At 33.4% G+C, this 17633-nt stretch overlaps 2 protein-coding genes across 5 annotated transcripts; one reads left to right on the forward strand and one right to left on the reverse strand.

Moving 5' to 3' along the window:
* Positions 1 to 101: 101 nt before the first annotated feature.
* LOC130448264 (uncharacterized protein C9orf85 homolog) lies at positions 102 to 4378 on the forward strand. Of its 3 annotated transcripts, XM_056785556.1 has the most exons (3): positions 124 to 566; positions 2253 to 2612; positions 2671 to 4378. In XM_056785556.1, exons 2-3 carry the CDS (start codon positions 2268 to 2270, stop codon positions 2941 to 2943), a joined length of 618 nt encoding a protein of 205 aa, XP_056641534.1. In that variant the 5' UTR covers positions 124 to 566; positions 2253 to 2267; the 3' UTR covers positions 2944 to 4378. The 3 variants fall into 3 exon arrangements, with proteins under 3 accessions (XP_056641527.1, XP_056641534.1, XP_056641538.1); XM_056785549.1 differs by lacking the exons at positions 2253 to 2612; positions 2671 to 4378 and adding an exon at positions 929 to 1601 and having other exon boundaries at positions 102 to 566; XM_056785560.1 differs by lacking the exon at positions 124 to 566 and having other exon boundaries at positions 1900 to 2612.
* Positions 1714 to 5785, reverse strand: LOC130448251 (protein Mpv17-like). 2 transcript variants are annotated; one of them, XM_056785541.1, is made up of 3 exons: positions 4972 to 5785; positions 4479 to 4912; positions 1714 to 1901 (listed from the first exon to the last, which is right to left on the reverse strand). In XM_056785541.1, exons 1-2 carry the CDS (start codon positions 5164 to 5166, stop codon positions 4487 to 4489), a joined length of 621 nt encoding a protein of 206 aa, XP_056641519.1. In that variant the 5' UTR covers positions 5167 to 5785; the 3' UTR covers positions 1714 to 1901; positions 4479 to 4486. The 2 variants fall into 2 exon arrangements, with proteins under 2 accessions (XP_056641519.1, XP_056641513.1); XM_056785535.1 differs by having other exon boundaries at positions 1717 to 1878; positions 4972 to 5781.
* Between the last annotated feature and the right edge of the window lie 11848 nt (positions 5786 to 17633).

Here is a 17633-nt window from a genome sequence, read left to right on the forward strand (position 1 = left end):
CAAGGCACGAAATACAAATACAATAAATACACTCGAAGCTACTCATTTAAAATCAATTACTGACGAAAATTACTAACTAGTCCCTGTTCACTAAGTACCAATGTTATTTAATGGTACATAACAGGCGGCGCTACTAGTTACAAACTAGAGGATTAGTTAGTGATTCGCGTCAGTAATTAGTTTTGAATGAATAGCTTCGTGTGTAGAAGGTCTTAGACTGACATAAAAAGTCAACAGACATAAATTCAGAAAGCTGTGTCACCACTATAAATGAATTAAATATATATTCACAATTTCATACAATATCGGTAGTATAAGACAAATACTTATTACACAGATACGAATACTGCTTTTCTGGTAGCATAGAGTAGTTTTGGAGAATAACGGTGATTGGCTGTTACTGTTACACTGGCCTATTCCAAATATCTTCACATGGGACTGTACCTTAATAAGTTGAGTGCTTCGTGTAACGCTGGTTGCCAAAAAATTTAACCATGTTGTGATACATGCACCTCTAACATTAATTTATTTAACAATTAACATATAAGTTAATAAACATTTTACAGGTGAGTACACGCTACAAAAAATATATGTAAAAAACCTAATTTTAAGGTTCTAAAGTTTAATTCACTGAGTTGTGTTTTGAGCTATTATGTCTTCTTTAAGGATAAGACATCTATTCGCTATGTTTGAATCAATGCCAGGTAATTTCTAAGCATTTAAAAAAAAATGTAATTCTTCCCATGTCACTCCCATTGCTTTTAACGTATTAATTAAACAATGTTAATTTTGTAGGTTAGAATACAACTATTTTGAAATATAACAATTATACTGTTAAGTTGGTATAGAATGTTATTTTTTTGACGTGTGTTTGAAGTAATTAACATGTTTGATCAATAGGAGTTGTCATGTAAACTATTTTTTGTAGATATATTAAAATGCTTGGGTACCCATGTTTACGTCAGTACAGATTATTTCACCGAACATTTCGACTGTATCGTCAGTGCGTACCGAAAGCAACAGCATACAAGTTAAAAAAACTCACAAAACTAAATCTATTAACAGGAGTTCAAATTTGTTGTATGGCTACAACTGTAATGGATAAAAAACTTGAAACAATTAATCTAGAAGAAGATATTAGTACAGCTTTACAAGAAGGGGATGCAGCAATAATTAAACTGATGAATCAATTGAAAGATTTTGTCATAGTTGTTAGCGAAGAATATAGAAAATGTCTTTTAAAACAAATAGAAATTATACAAAGAGCTACAGAAGGAGGACCGCTTTCAGAGAAATGGGATGAATTACCTCAATATCGTGCTTTGGCTAGTGAATTACTTAACGAATTAACAGAATACCGTAAAATGATTAATATTCTTGATTCTTTAGCTAGAGATCGGTCTAGCGTTACAGTAGCTACTAATAATATTTTTGGTCAATTTGTGGAAATACAGGAATTTATACAGAAAGAAGTGGATCAAAATAAGAAAATTGAAAAAGAGCTCCTAAAATTGCTAACAGAATCTATTATCAATGAAGTTACGGAAGCAGATGCTTAGATGTTATTTTTTTATTTAAAATACAAAACAATTTTTCTGGAAGTTGTTTTACTCAGTTTTCTACTATCTACATGTTCATTAAAGAAGTAGATCAACAAATTTGGTGTCTCATTAGACCCAACTACGCTTCAAGTACTAAGAAATAAAACTCCAATTACTTTATTATTTTTTAATAGATGGTAAAAAAATTTTTATTGTTCAAAATACTGCAATAAGTATATTCACACTTGTTTATTTAGTAGATTGTTGGTAATTGAAAGAAGGTAACAATATTTCTTTGGTATTTGTATTTTTATGATCTTTCTTCTTTGTATGTTATCTGAAATAATTTTTTTCCATAATCTAAAAAGTATATTATCTTTGAATTGCAAGAAGTGCCAATATTTATGTCTAAACGAAGGAAAGTGCAAAAATTGGGTTGAACAAAGAAACCACTTGTCCCTTTTTTTTATCGGATATTTTGATTACAAAAAATATAAAATAAAACAATTTTTTTTTTGTTTAAAAATATAAAATAATCCAAGAAAACTTTTCCTTAGGTACATAAAATACTAAGTAATTTTCTAAAAATTAAATTAGTGTTATTTAATGGAAGAGTAAACATTTTTGGCTCTCCTCAACTTTTTTCGAATTGCTACTTTAACACTTTGTTGCAATTCAGAAACCATATATAGTGAATAAATTTTGTTCTAGGTCACTTGACTAAATATGAGTACACAAAAGGGCAATACATCTCGAACTCGTCCTCAAAAACATAAAAACCGTACAGCTTTCAAAAACAGTCTTCATGATACGAACCACAGAACGAAAATGATCAATTCAATACAAGTTAGTGAAGTATGTGTTCGATGTAAAGATATAATAGAATGGAAAATAAAATATAAGAAATACAAACCACTGACTCAACCAAAAACATGTACCAAATGTGGGTTGAAAAATGTTAAGAAAGCTTATCATGTAATGTGCACAGAATGTGGGAGACAATTGGGAGTTTGTACAAAGTGTTGTCAAAGTAAAGAAGTTATTGTTGCCGAACCTCCAGAAAAAGAGCAGGTATTAGGTTGCAATATTTTTTGATTATCAGTAAATGTTTGAATTAATCTTTTTTTAGCTGAAGTTAGATAATGAACTTAAGGCATTGCTACAGTCACTTCCGGAAAGAAAAAGAAGGACGTTTTTAAGATATTTGGACAAAAAAGGAAAAGAAAAAGAGGAAAAAATCGAAGAGAAATCTTCTAAAGATACTACAGCAGAAGATGATAGGAAAGATTTGTTAAATAAATTGAATTCTTTAAAAATGAACGATGAAGATGATGAAGACTTTGATGATTTCATAGACAGTGATGAAAATAAAGATGAAGAGGATGATAGTGATGTTTCATAGTTATTTGTCAAAATTCCTTCTGAATGGAAAATAATATAATGCCATTTACATATACAGAGGTTTTGATAAGTTTTTGTCAACTCAGCAAATTTTTATATGATAATTTAGTTCAGGATATAGAGAATAATAGAAGTTTGTATACCTAGCTTCAAAAATGGACTCGTTCTGAATAGAACGATATGTTGGACTACTTAGAAATAATTGACAGATTAAATGAATTTTACCCCCTAGAAGTTGGCACTGCACTTTGGAGTTACAGAAATTTTGCTCTAAAATGGCAAAGGGCTGAAAATGAAACTGTCAGAGAAAATTGTGCAAAACAAACGATTTTTGCAGTTATTTTAAGTCTGTGCTATACGGTTCCATAATATTTTTGAAAAAAAAATAATTTTAAGAAAAAATTAATCAAATTATTAAACTAATATCCCACTGCCAGTTCAATTTCGAGGAATCGTTATTATATTGATTGTTCCGAGAGTTTTATATTTGTTCTAAGTTTGTTTCACTTTGTTCTGGAACAGTTCTAGCTAGATTTTTCGAGGCTTCTCTACCTTCTTAGACAGTAGCTTGTTTAAGAGACATTTATTTTTAAGAAGTTTGCAGATAATTCAATTTCGAGATGTTACTGCATTTTTAAGACATCTCAGCTTTGGTGGTTGTTATACATTTTTTCAACAGCCCATTTGAAAAAAAAAATGTTTCAGTTCAAAAATTTATTTTCAATTCTACCTAAAGGTTTCGTTCTTAGCCCTACGCTGATCCAAAATAAAGTAGAACAAACCTAGAAAAACCGCAAAAATCTGGAAAAAAAACTACAACAGCTCAGAAAAAATCATATAATGAAATTTATTAAAATTGAGGAGTAATTGGGATATTAATTGAATAATTTAATCAATTTACTTTGAATAAACAATATTTTAAAAATTCCTAAAAAAATTTTTTCCAAAAATAAGCTTTCAGCACAATTGATAACAAACTTTACAAAACTCAGAACAACTATTATAATCAGGATTGCTCGAGAATGTAGTGCCAGATTAAAAATTAATTTTTCCATTAATTTTTGGAAAATTTATATTTTGAAATAAATCTAGAATACAGATACCTTGAAAATGTGGTAAGTACCAGTTTTTTTCAACTTTCTCTAAAAGTTTCATTCTCTGCTGTTTTGATACAAAGTAAAATGACCTTAAACATTTCTGTAACTTCAAAGTGGGCTGTCTCTCAGTTGAAACTAAACTCATTTTCATTGAACACATTTGTTTTTAGTCCTGATTCTAGCAGAAAATTAATTCAATTAAAAAAAATACACATATAGATTACTAGATAGAAACATCTATTGTTTCTGCTTCAGGATTGAAAAATTTTACTACATATTTTGAAGGGCGTCACATACTCATGATTTTTTTTATAAAGAATACAAAGAATCCAACCTTAATCTGTTTGAGTAAAACACCCTAAATACCCATATGGTATCCCATTGGAAACTAGTGAATTTATCAAATGAGAAAATGAAATCGAAGAAGTAATATATTTACCTGAATACTTAAATGTTTGTCATGGCATTGTCAGTGTCTTGCTGTGTTTCAGTTTTTTCTTCAAATTTTAATGAATCATGCATCTTTGCTACGCCATATTGTGTTTTCCATGAGATATAAGCATTCCAAAATAGAGCCACAGATTGTACTACCAAAACTTGATAACTTACAGGTACAAAATAGAAATTTATTATCTGTACTGCAGGCCAAAGTTTATATCCTGTTAACAAAATATCCGTATACTTTTGACGTATTTGATTTTTGATAAAATCAAAATCTCTTCCTTGTAGACTGTTGATTACTGTAATCAATCCTATTTGAAAAGGTGGGGCGAATAAAAGTTGATCGGCTGCCACTTTTTTTAAAACTACAAATTTACCTTTGTCGCCCAGTTTCCTTGAAAGAAATTTGTACCAAATGGATAATATAGGCCCCTGAAAATAGAATATAAAATATTAATTCATATACAATTTATTTATTTTTATAAACTTACTACATAGCCTGATCCTAATAATATAAAACAACCAGTCCGTCTAACATCTATCTCACTAAAAGATTTCTTTTCAGCAATTACTTGTGCGATAACGTCTCCTGTTCCACAAAAAACTCCCGATTGTATAGATTGTACAAGTATGAGATTATTTTTCAATAATCTGCTGTATAAGTTCATGAATTTCTTTAATATCATTGTTATACTATTAATTGCTTGTGTCTACATTTTTTTAGATATTAAATGTTTTTATAACTAAAAGGTCAAGGCAAATTAATCAAAATGTTCATAGTTCAGGCAGATTGTAATGATAACATTACGATAAAATTTAAATAGTATGTTGATTTTATATTGAGGTTATTCTCTTCTTTTTACGGCAGGCCTAAGCTACGTTTGTTACTAGCCACAAGCTGGAGACATAGATAAACTACTGTTGATTTATCTATGGAAACGTTTATCAATTAATATAAATATTTTATTTTAGTAACAAATCAAAAAAAAATTGTGGATAAATACATGAAATTCATAATAAATTAAATTTGGTCGGCTGTAAACGTGTATTATACAAGTTTTGTTAACAACATATATAAGCAATAAAGATTCGAACTAACCTTATTGTAAGTCTAAGAACGCACTTCTGTTGTCTTGAAATTTTAATTGTGATGTACAAAAAAGATATTAAAGGAGTTATTTATTCAAGAAGTAAGTATGAAGCTCAAGAAGTTTGGTAAAAACATTGACTAGGCGTTAATTTAATAATATGAAAGCATCTTCGAGATTGGAATTTTGACGTGACAACATTTTTTATTAGACAGCTGACGGATTTAATCTGGCGGACCCTAATTTGTATGTATAACGGCCACAAGTTTTATTGGGTTAAATAATTTGTTAATATTCTCATCTATAAAAAATGAACTAAAAGTTTTTAAATTTTCGTTCATGAAAGAGAATAAGTGGTTTAGAGATGCGTCATGATTTAATTGCCAGTAATTTTGTTACAGTAGATAAAGTCTAACAAACTAAAAATGAAATTAGTCAGCTACCATATCGATACTTAAAATTAATCGAATTCAAGTGCCAGTCATATAGGAAAAGCAACGATGAATGTGCTTTATAAACTACGATCGATAGATTTATTGGTATTTGATATTCGTGTAATTCATAAAATGGGTTAAATTTTGTTTAAATATTGAAGAATAATTGTATTGATAGGAAGTTAGTAAATATACTGAGTGATATAAAAAACAACAGAACACCCAATATTATTGAATTCATTACAACACTTTTATTATACATGGAACTTCAAAGGTACGCTCAAAAACTGATCTGATAATCAAATTATGAGGCTTGAAACGAACCCATATAGAGTTCGTTCCACCTCGACAGGCAGTGAATCGAATTTTTCGGATAAGGGTCAATAGATTAACTTTTTGAAATGCCTACTATGTCTGCTAGCTCGTACACTCTCAGTCATGGCCCCCGTAAGGGCTACTGGCGCTTGTGTGCATTAAGGCACTTTGAATTATCTTTTTTTTATAGTAGGTAGGTGCTTGAAATAAAGCAAAGAACTGAACTCTAAAAGTCATATTTATTTGTAGATAAAAAAATCATTAATCATCTCTCGATAGCGCAATCCATTTACTGTAACTGTTGCTCCAGCCTCATTTTCGAAAAAGTAAGGTCCAATGACACCGCCAGACCGTAAACCGCACCAAACAGTCACGCGTTGAGGATGGAGAGGATTTTCAACAATAACTCTTGGGTTTTCCGAGCCCCAGATTCGACAATTTTGTTTATTGACGTAACCGCCAAGGTGGAAATGGGCCTCATCAGTTAAGATGATTTTTCGATGAAATTCCGGATCATTTTCATGCATTTCAAGGACCCAATCAGCAAAGACACGACGTTGTTGATGATCGGCCGGCTTGAGTTCTTGTGTTAACTGAACTTTATAGGCCTTAAGACCCAAGTCTTTATGCAAAATACGGTGTAATGACGTTTGTGGAATGGCTAATTCCAAAGAACGACGAGGAATGGACAAACCTGGGTTTTCTTGGGCTACAGCAGCAATATTCTCAGTTGTTCTTGAGCGACGTGCACGGGTTTTATTCTTCACATCACTAACTTGTCCCAACAGCTCAAATTTTTCCGCCAATTTCTGTATTGCGGTCCGAGAAGGTGCTTCACGTCGACCTAAAAATGTTTTAGTTTTACGAACCGTCTCTGCCAAACTTTCACCATTTTTATAGTGAATTTTAATAATTTCAATGCGTTGTTTAAGCGTGTATCGTTCCATTTTCATTAATGGCGTTGTTTCTACTTGTCAAATGTCAAAAAGTGACAGCTTCAAATGTGACATTTACCGAAATAGCGGGCTGTTCAAAATAACACCTTTTATTGGAAAACCCTTTAGATATGAACTTGATTTCAATTTAAGTATTCGTGCATCCTGGTACACAGCAGACCTTTACTCGTTTACTCATATTGAGTAAGTAAACACGACAGCACAATTCGCAACAATTTTAAATGCACAAAAATGCAAATAGCTAATAAACAAACAATATCAAACACCTTTGACACCAGATTTTATACACCTTTGCAAGATGGACGTTGTTCATTCAATAATCTTGGTTGTTTCTCGATGCATGATTGCAACTTAGTTTCAGAATCCAGATTGACAAACATTCAAAAATAAAACACCAAAAAGTAAGCTTTTAGATGTGAGCCGGTAATATAGATGGCGTTGAAAATCGTCCCGAACTTCTCCTATTCCAGTGCAGAGGCCCTGATTTATAATTACGTAACATTCTCTCTAGAATTCATCCTCTGAATTTAGATAAAGTTAACAACTACAATTAGTTTTGAAACTATCAAAGTTTTAATCATTAAACATTACATACTATTCTGATAAGCACCGAAGAAGTATTAAACGTTTTTTAAGTTTCCTCATTGTTCTTTTATATTCTTGTTTTCCGGTTAGAGAAGCAATGTACTTTCATGATAGAACTTTGAGCATTGGCATTACTGAAGGGTTTTAATTAGGGATTGCGTATTAACTGCAAGGAAAAGCAGAATGCATAGACGTACGTAAATATACCATAACCTGTAAAATTTCCTTGCGGATCGAATAGAAATAGCGCCGAATTGCTAGAAAATTCAAAAATGTACATAATCTTTGTATTCTAATACCTCCTATCAAACTAGAGTTTGATGTGACTGTTTCTGCTAAGGTAAGTACCAACAAAATGACTTCTTGGACTTAATTGGTTATTGGCCTGGAGTTAAGGCCTGGGGGTTAAAATATGCTCCTTAGCTATTAACTGTAACATTATAGTCTGCTTTTTGTGAAGTTTTTGAGACGCCATCTAATGTAATCACTGCGAAAAGCACTTAAATTAATTGTCGTTCAGATAGATGATATTTCTTTCAATCAGTTCGGGCAACTTCTGTTTTGTTACTTGAAGATATATGTTATTACACTAAGAAGTAACAATTAAAATCTCCATTTTTGGTTTTGACAAACATTCAAAAATATAACACCAAAAAGTAAGCTTTTAGATGTGAGCCGGTAATATAGATGGCGCTGGAAATCGTCCTGAACTTCTCCTATGCCATCTACTGTAATCACTGCAATAAGCACTTAAATTAATTGTCGTTCAGATAGGTGATATTTCTTTCAATCAGTTCGGGCAACTTCTGTTTTGTTACTTGAAGATATATGTTATTATACTAAGAAGTAACAATTAAAATCTCCATTTTTGGTTTTGACAAACATTCAAAAATATAACACCAAAAAGTAAGCTTTTAGATGTGAGCCGGTAATATAGATGGCGCTGGAAATCGTCCTGAACTTCTCCTATGCCATCTAATGTAATCACTGCAATAAGCACTTAAATTAATTGTCGTTCAGATAGATGATGTTTCTTTCAATCAGTTCGGGTAACTTCTGTTTTGTTACTTGAAGATATATGTTATTATACTAAGAAGTAACAATTAAAATCTCCATTTTTGGTTTTTCGTAATGTGTAATTTAGTTTTTTTGATTGCAGAATTTTGAATAATGTCTAATAGAACACAGAAACTATTAGAATTAGCTGCAAAAGTACATAACAATGAAAAAAAATCGACAACACCGTTACTGAAATTGAAATGGTGAATGAACCAGAAGCTGGAGTAGTTGTGCATCAACATCATTTGATAGATTTAGACTCACTGGATATAGAATCTGTGCCCATCATTTTTGACTTCAATCTTACACAGAAACTTGAATTTTCGTATATACTCTAAATGTTGGTGAGAACACCTGGACTGTATACAGAGAAATGTTTCTGAATACACTTGGTCTAAAACCTTTCACAGTCCAGAGTTGGGTTAAGAATTCAGTGCTAGCAATGCATACCGGAAAGGAAAAATTGAGCAAATAGCTATAGTGTCCGAAAATCTTCATCAGTTGGCAAAAGTACCTTCACACTATGTACGCAGGGACTCCACAAAGCTTTTTTTGGATGAGGAAATGAAATCGTTATCAAATCTTTATGAAATTTACAAGAACTATTGTACGGAAAAAGGATTGCCTATTTCATGCGAAAAAATATTCCAAAGAAACTTTCATCAAGAGAACTTGGCGCTATTTCGCCCCAAAAAAGATTTGTCGCGAACATAAAGTCCAAAATGTAGAAGAAAGGGTTTGGAAAAAACACATTTTGAACAAAGATTAAGCAAGGGACGAAAAAGCTAGAAACAAACAAAAAACCCAGAATAACGAACTTATTCTGCTCACAATGGACTTGCAGGCAGTGAAGGTTGCACCTTACCTTAATGCTAGCAATCTAGCTATTTTAAAACGAAACTTTGCTGCCGTAACTTTACCATCTTTGATTGTGGCACCAGCGACGCAACGCGCTACTGGTTCACTGAAATTGATTCTTCATTGTGTGCCTCAATCTTCGTTTCTTGCTTGTTAGACTACTTAGAACTTCACTGCTTGCAAAGAAAATTACCAATTGTAATATTTTCGGACAGACGTACGTAACTCGATGTTACGGGGTCACAATCAGATGGAGTGTGACTCCGTTCATAGTTGTATCGAGAGAAAATTGAAAAACCGAATCATTCAGTTACCCAGTGATTACCTGAAAGCGACACTAGAAGTACGAAGAAAGCCAAAGTATGAAGCTTTATTGGTTGATCATACTTTCTTCAAAGATATTTCTAAAAGTAAATTTCTGCGATACTCATCAATCAGACCGGATTTAAAACAAATAAAATATACTCCTAACGGTACAATTGAAGTGAAAACTTGGTTTGAAGATGGTCATCTTTGCCGATTCGAGCGAAAATAGTTGCCCCTATAACAAAGTCTCAATTCAAACAAGTTACCGTTTTCAGAAAAGAAGTTCAAGCATTTGCAGAGTTTAAAAAGCGTATTAACATCTGATTGTCATGCTTTTTACGATACTATCCCGCATTAATATGCTTTCAGAGTGGATAGTTTCTCTTTCCCATGCTTTCCACTTTAGCTTTTCAATTTGTTTATAATGTTAATGAAGTTATGTTCCATGTTCTGTTGCTTTGTATTTGATATTAAAAAAATTTTTTATGAAATTATACAAAGTTCCGAAATCTATCGACTACCAAATTTTGTTTTGTTTCCTTGTCATGGTAGAGAACACAATATTGAAAAGAAAAGTGCATGCAATTATTTATTTTCAAGTATTTCTTAACTGAATATCAATCGGCTATTCCATATTTCAATTGAATAAATTTAAATAAAAACAAATCTGCTTATAAGTGAGAAATAAACATTTAAATAAGTTTTTTGTGTCTCCTGTAAAGTTCGAAATTTGTGGATAAATGATATCAATGCGAAATGCTCTTTTGAGAAGATTTGAAAAATGTTTTTAAGATTATTAATATTATAGTCACAATGTCCTTTGTCGACGCTCATGTCCTGAAACCAAAATATTGTTATCTGCAAATCACTCCGCGTTTCTTTGAGATTCCTTTTAAATAAAAGAACTTCAAAACAAAACACGCAAAATTCACCGCTGACTGATTCAAAAAGACTTTTCATTAATTTGCTAATTTTCAATATAATTCAGAATGTTAATGGAATTACTATATAGAATCATAAAACCTTTTCCACCAAACTAATAATTAAAAAAATAAAGTAGCGAGTTTATTCTAAGAAATATTGACAGTTTACAATAATTTTGTTGTTTTATATGTTTGTTTAAATTGTTTATTAGTTTTCTTGTTCATTTTTTGCCAAAACAGAAAACAAGAAACTTCAACTTTCTTAATATTCTTGTTGTAAAACACAAACGATAATTATAATTTGCTATATCTTCTTCAAAATTTTAGTTTACAACATGTTTTACAACCGCGTCTTCAAAGTATGAAAGTAAGAAACTTTCTGTTTGCTTTGATCGACTTTCTGGAAAGTTTCTCAATAAATATTATGAAATTTCTCAAATAGTTGTTGGTTACCTGGTTATTTACATGCTATATAGTGAAAGATTAGTCGGTATATACATATAAAGTAAATTTACCAGAATGAAAATTTGCATTTTTGCAGGAAAAAAATGAATTTCAAAAATGGCATCTTAAATGATTAAAAGCTTAAAATATTTGAACTCAATTTGACTGCTCGGCGATTTTAGAAGTCGGTAAACACAAATATCATGACAAAAAAGGTCTTCGAGGTACCTGGTGCCAAAGTTCACCGATATCTACGTCGTCTCCTGGAGCACCGTTATAAAATGGGCCAAATATATACATCCTGGGGGTTTAGAGGTCCTTGAATACGAATATCATGACAGAGAGAGAGTTCGAGGTTCTCAATATTAAGATTTGCAAAAAAGGTCTTCGAGGTACCTGGTGCCAAAGTTCACCGATATCTACGTCGTCTCCTGGAGCACCGTTATAAAATGGGCCAAATATATACATCCTGGGGGTTTAGAGGTCCTTGAATACGAATATCATGACAGAGAGAGAGTTCGAGGTTCTCAATATTAAGATTTGCAAAAAGGTCTTCGAGGTACCTGGTGCCAAAGTTCACCGATATCCACGTCGTATCCTGGAGCACCGTTATAAAATGGGCCAAATATATACATCCTGGGGGTTTAGAGGTCCTTGAATACGAATATCATGACAGAGAGAGAGTTCGAGGTTTTCAATATTAAGATTTGCAAAAAAGGTCTTCGAGGTACCTGGTGCCAAAGTTCACCGATATCTACGTCGTCTCCTGGAGCACCGTTATAAAATGGGCCAAATATATACATCCTGGGGGTTTAGAGGTCCTTGAATACGAATATCATGACAGAGAGAGAGTTCGAGGTTCTCAATATTAAGATTTGCAAAAAGGTCTTCGAGGTACCTGGTGCCAAAGTTCACCGATATCTACGTCGTATCCTGGAGCACCGTTATAAAATGGGCCAAATATATACATCCTGGGGGTTTAGAGGTCCTTGAATACGAATATCATGACAGAGAGAGAGTTCGAGGTTTTCAATATTAAGATTTGCAAAAAAGGTCTTCGAGGTACCTGGTGCCAAAGTTCACCGATATCTACGTCGTCTCCTGGAGCACCGTTATAAAATGGGCCAAATATATACATCCTGGGGGTTTAGAGGTCCTTGAATACGAATATCATGACAGAGAGAGAGTTCGAGGTTCTCAATATTAAGATTTGCAAAAAGGTCTTCGAGGTACCTGGTGCCAAAGTTCACCGATATCTACGTCGTATCCTGGAGCACCGTTATAAAATGGGCCAAATATATACATCCTGGGGGTTTAGAGGTCCTTGAATACGAATATCATGACAGAGAGAGAGTTCGAGGTTTTCAATATTAAGATTTGCAAAAAAGGTCTTCGAGGTACCTGGTGCCAAAGTTCACCGATATCTACGTCGTATCCTGGAGCACCGTTATAAAATGGGCCAAATATATACATCCTGGGGGTTTAGAGGTCCTTGAATACGAATATCATGACAGAGAGAGAGTTCGAGGTTTTCAATATTAAGATTTGCAAAAAAGGTCTTCGAGGTACCTGGTGCCAAAGTTCACCGATATCTACGTCGTATCCTGGAGCACCGTTATAAAATGGGCCAAATATATACATCCTGGGGGTTTAGAGGTCCTTGAATACGAATATCATGACAGAGAGAGAGTTCGAGGTTTTCAATATTAAGATTTGCAAAAAAGGTCTTCGAGGTACCTGGTGCCAAAGTTCACCGATATCTACGTCGTATCCTGGAGCACCGTTATAAAATGGGCCAAATATATACATCCTGGGGGTTTAGAGGTCCTTGAATACGAATATCATGACAGAGAGAGAGTTCAAGGTTTTCAATATTAAGATTTGCAAAAAAGGTCTTCGAGGTACCTGGTGCCAAAGTTCACCGATATCTACGTCGTCTCCTGGAGCACCGTTATAAAATGGGCCAAATATATACATCCTGGGGGTTTAGAGGTCCTTGAATACGAATATCATGACAGAGAGAGAGTTCGACGTTCTCAATATTAAGATTTGCAAAAAGGTCTTCGAGGTACCTGGTGCCAAAGTTCACCGATATCTACGTGGTCTCCTGGAGCACCGTTATAAAATGGGCCAAATATATACATCATGGGGGTTTAGAGGTCCTTGAATACGAATATCATGACAGAGAGAGAGTTCGAGGTTTTCAATATTAAGATTTGCAAAAAAGGTCTTCGAGGTACCTGGTGCCAAAGTTCACCGATATCTACGTCGTCTCCTGGAGCACCGTTATAAAATGGGCCAAATATATACATCCTGGGGGTTTAGAGGTCCTTGAATACGAATATCATGACAGAGAGAGAGTTCGAGGTTTTCAATATTAAGATTTGCAAAAAAGGTCTTCGAGGTACCTGGTGCCAAAGTTCACCGATATCTACGTCGTATCCTGGAGCACCGTTATAAAATGGGCCAAATATATACATCCTGGGGGTTTAGAGGTCCTTGAATACGAATATCATGACAGAGAGAGGGTTCGAGGTTCTCAATATTAAGAATTGCAGGTGTAACTACACTACTGGTCAACAGTTTTTTCTCACCCTATGATCCATTCATCAAATTCCTCTTTCATATTGTCAAACGAAGGTCGAAACGGTGTCTTACCAACTAAAAATAATATTTGGATGGATGGATCTTCTTCCACCGCTTCTCTCTACCGTTTTTTTAGTCTACTTCTTTTGCTCTTGCCCTCTGGTATCTTCCAAGCAACTCGTTTCAAGAGTCCGTCTTCGTCCATTCGTTCTAAGTGACCTGGTGATTGTAATCTTCTTGTCTTTATTGGTGACTCATTGAAAAGTATATAAATTTCATGGTTTGTTCTTTTCTCCCATCCTAGCTCTGCTTTCCTCCAAAAATTCTTCTTCCCTCCCAGATTTCCAATTTCTGTTTAGTTTTATTCGTCATTATCCAGGTTTCCAAGGAGTGAGTCAGGTTGGGTCTCAAAACTGTTTTATAAATTCGTATTTTCGCAGATTTTAGTTCGATTTCCTTTTTTTCTTGGCATCTATTATCTAGTAGTACCCCCAAATACATTGAAATTTTCTACTTTCCACCATGTTTATGTACTTTGAAATTGTTTTTTGGCTTGTCATTCATTCTTTATTTCCGTAAATTTTGTTTAATCATTATTTATGTCATTATTTCTATTCTCTAATGTCATTTTTACTGGTGGAATTAGTTTGTTTGGGATTTCTAATTTTCGTAATATTTAGATCAACTTTTTTCTGTTCACACTACCATAAGCTCTTTTGAAATCAACAAACTAAAAGGATCTGTGTTGGTATCTCATATTCATAACAAAAATTTGATCAGATGATCCTCTACATTTTCTAAACTGTTCTTGGTACTATCTTAACAATTTTTTGCGTATATTTTCAATCTTTTTTTCAAAATTGATGTCTAGTAAGGTTATTTCTCTATAATTTTCACACAGGGTTTTGTCTCCCTTCTTGTAAATGGGTAATATAAAGACTTTTCTCCATGATTTCTGGCGTTTTCCAAATCTGACAAATTAAATTGTAAATTTGCAAGTACCGGCTATGCCCTAGCCCTAACAACGTTTTTTCCGGACCAAGAAGTCTTTTTGTGAAATTGTTTTCTTACTGAATGTAAAATTGGTCACATAAATTGCGACTCATTCATGTATGTTTAGAAAATTCCATTTCAAGAAGTATGTTGTAGTAAATTAATTGTAGATATTTCTTTTCAAATTGAGGGGTCTCATCCACTTACGCCGTGTCCAATGACGATTTGTAAAATAAGTATATGATGACGTGCACTTTAAGGTTATGTTCACTAGCAAACCAGCGTCATATTCGCGTTCATTGTGTGCATAGCTTAAAGTTTCTATTTATAAAAAAAATTTTGCAATGCACACGTTTGATACGTCATGTTGACACGTCAAAATCGGCTGATGTCTAATTAAACATGGGCGCCGTGTGGCAAACAAATTCTGTGAGTTTTTGTGAGGTTTGTGAAGTTATTTGTTGTATTTAAGATCTTATATTATTATTAAATTCAGCTGTATAAGTTTCACTGAAACAAACCTAAAAAGTATCTATGAAATCCTTCTGGCACTATAAAACAAAACAACAAAAATCGATTGTTTACCCCACGGCCGCCATTTTGACGTCGGTGTCTCTAGAATATCTGAATCTACATTTGTTGACATCCGTTTAAAAATGGCGAACGCGTTTGAAAAACTTCATTCTTAATTGGATAATAGTACAAGTTTTCTCGTGTGGAGACGTTCAATGGTTTACGAATATCAGTAATTGATCGTATGACGATCCATTTCCCGATTTTTCCACTTTTCTTCTCTTTTAATCAAACTCGCATTAATCATTTTGATTATATGTGGCGCGGAATAAAACATTATTTACATAATTACGATGACTTCAAATTAATTTTGGAAATTTCATCAAAATTTGCTTTCATATTTTAATGGAATTTATATATGTTGAATCGGAGCACATGTTTGTGAAAGGTAATTAGAATATTAAACAGGAGGCTATTAAAAAAAATATCATCTTATCCAATATTGATACTTTCAAATTAACGAATCATCAAAATTTTGATAAAGTCTGCAATCATTGAAACTTGAAGTTCATCAACATCTTATTGATGATGTCGCCATCTTGGCCAAAGATGTTTAAACTCAAAGTTTTGACATCGACGCCACGAGGAGAAGCGACCCAAAATCAACATCCTCAATATAAACAATATTTCTTCGCGTTTCTTTTTGACGTGGACTTTCCAGCGATGTCTAGCGTCAAGTATCATCCCCGAATTTGCATTGTTAGTAGAAAGATTCTAAGAATTGTTTATTGTTTTCGTACGACGTACGACTTGATACGGTATCTATTAGTCCGGGTAATCAGGATGTTTGTAATTTCATATTAGCTCCGTGATCTTATCCTACGACCAGAATGGCCGTATCATCAGCAATTGTATTATTATATATAAGGTTTGGTAGTTTGGGATTTAGTGTCGCTTGAAGATACCCATTCATAAATTCAATTCAAATTTTACTATAAATACTTTTGGCGCGAATCAAGAAAAACAAACGTTGTCGAAGGATTTAAACAAAGATCTTGATCTTGAAAGGATCTTTTGTAAATTTTGTTAGTTTATGCATATCATTCCTTTGATTATTGGTCTGGACATAATCCTCCAAATCGATTAGAGGTTTTTTTCTTTCTATTAGCGTGTAGAGGATTCCATATTTGTCAATAAACACGAAAATAAAACAAGAGATCCATAACGGTGTTAACGCGACGATGAAGATGAAAAATTTGTTGCTGAAATTGATGAACTGTCCCCCATTCGGAACTCTCGACCTCAAATTAAAACCTCACTTCGCAAATCAAACCAAATTTGATGGTACGAGCCCCAAGAAGGCTTCAATTTAGCACCCACCTCGAATCTTGATCAAATTTCGTATATATAAGGCATAGTTTTTGTGTGTTATTGATCGAGTTTGATTCTGAGGTAACTGCAAATAACGTTAATATAGGGAACTTATTTGAGCTTCATTCGGTCAGTCATAATTTACATCTATGGGGGCCGTGGTTAGCCCTTCAACGTCATTTTTTTCTAGGTTATTTTCGGGTTAAGGTTAGGTTTGATTATATTAGGTTAGGTCGAGTTAGGTTAGGTTCCGTGCTCCGAAAAGCTACGTAGCAGATGCAGGACTTGAGGAGGTAACTCCAGGCCTGTCAAGGCAATCGTAAAAGGACTATGATCAACCTAGATAAGCAATAATGACTCAGCTTGGGATCTAAATAGTTGCTCATGCTCCAAGGGAAGACTTTCTGTCTATCTGTTTTAATTTGTTTGTATGGACTCTTTTTCACCATCCTATCTGCCTCTTTTGTTTTTTTTCTTTTATTGTATTTCGTCTCGAATCTTTGGTTACGTTAGATTAGGTAAGGTTTGATTATATTAGGTTAGGTTCCGTGCTCCGAAAAGCTACGTAGCAGATGCAGGACTTGAGGAGGTAACTCCAGGCCTGTCAAGGCAATCGTAAAAGGACTATGATCAACCTAGATAAGCAATAATGACTCAGCTTGGGATCTAAATAGTTGCTCATGCTCCAAGGGAAGACTTTCTGTCTATCTGTTTTAATTTGT

The sequence above is a fragment of the Diorhabda sublineata genome, chromosome 1 (genome assembly GCF_026230105.1).
Source record: "Diorhabda sublineata isolate icDioSubl1.1 chromosome 1, icDioSubl1.1, whole genome shotgun sequence".
NCBI lineage: Eukaryota > Metazoa > Arthropoda > Insecta > Coleoptera > Chrysomelidae > Diorhabda > Diorhabda sublineata.

What these genes read in the sequence shown, in the direction of transcription:
- LOC130448251 (XM_056785541.1), bottom strand. Translation starts at nt 5,166, where the DNA reads ATGATATTAAAGAAATTCATGAACTTATACAGCAGATTATTGAAAAAT. An exon ending in TATTAGGATCAGGCTATGTA is followed by an intron (nt 4,913 to 4,971) that starts GTAAGTTTATAA and finishes TTCTATTTTCAG; the next exon opens with GGGCCTATATTATCCATTTG.
- LOC130448264 (XM_056785549.1), top strand. Translation starts at nt 939, where the DNA reads ATGCTTGGGTACCCATGTTTACGTCAGTACAGATTATTTCACCGAACA.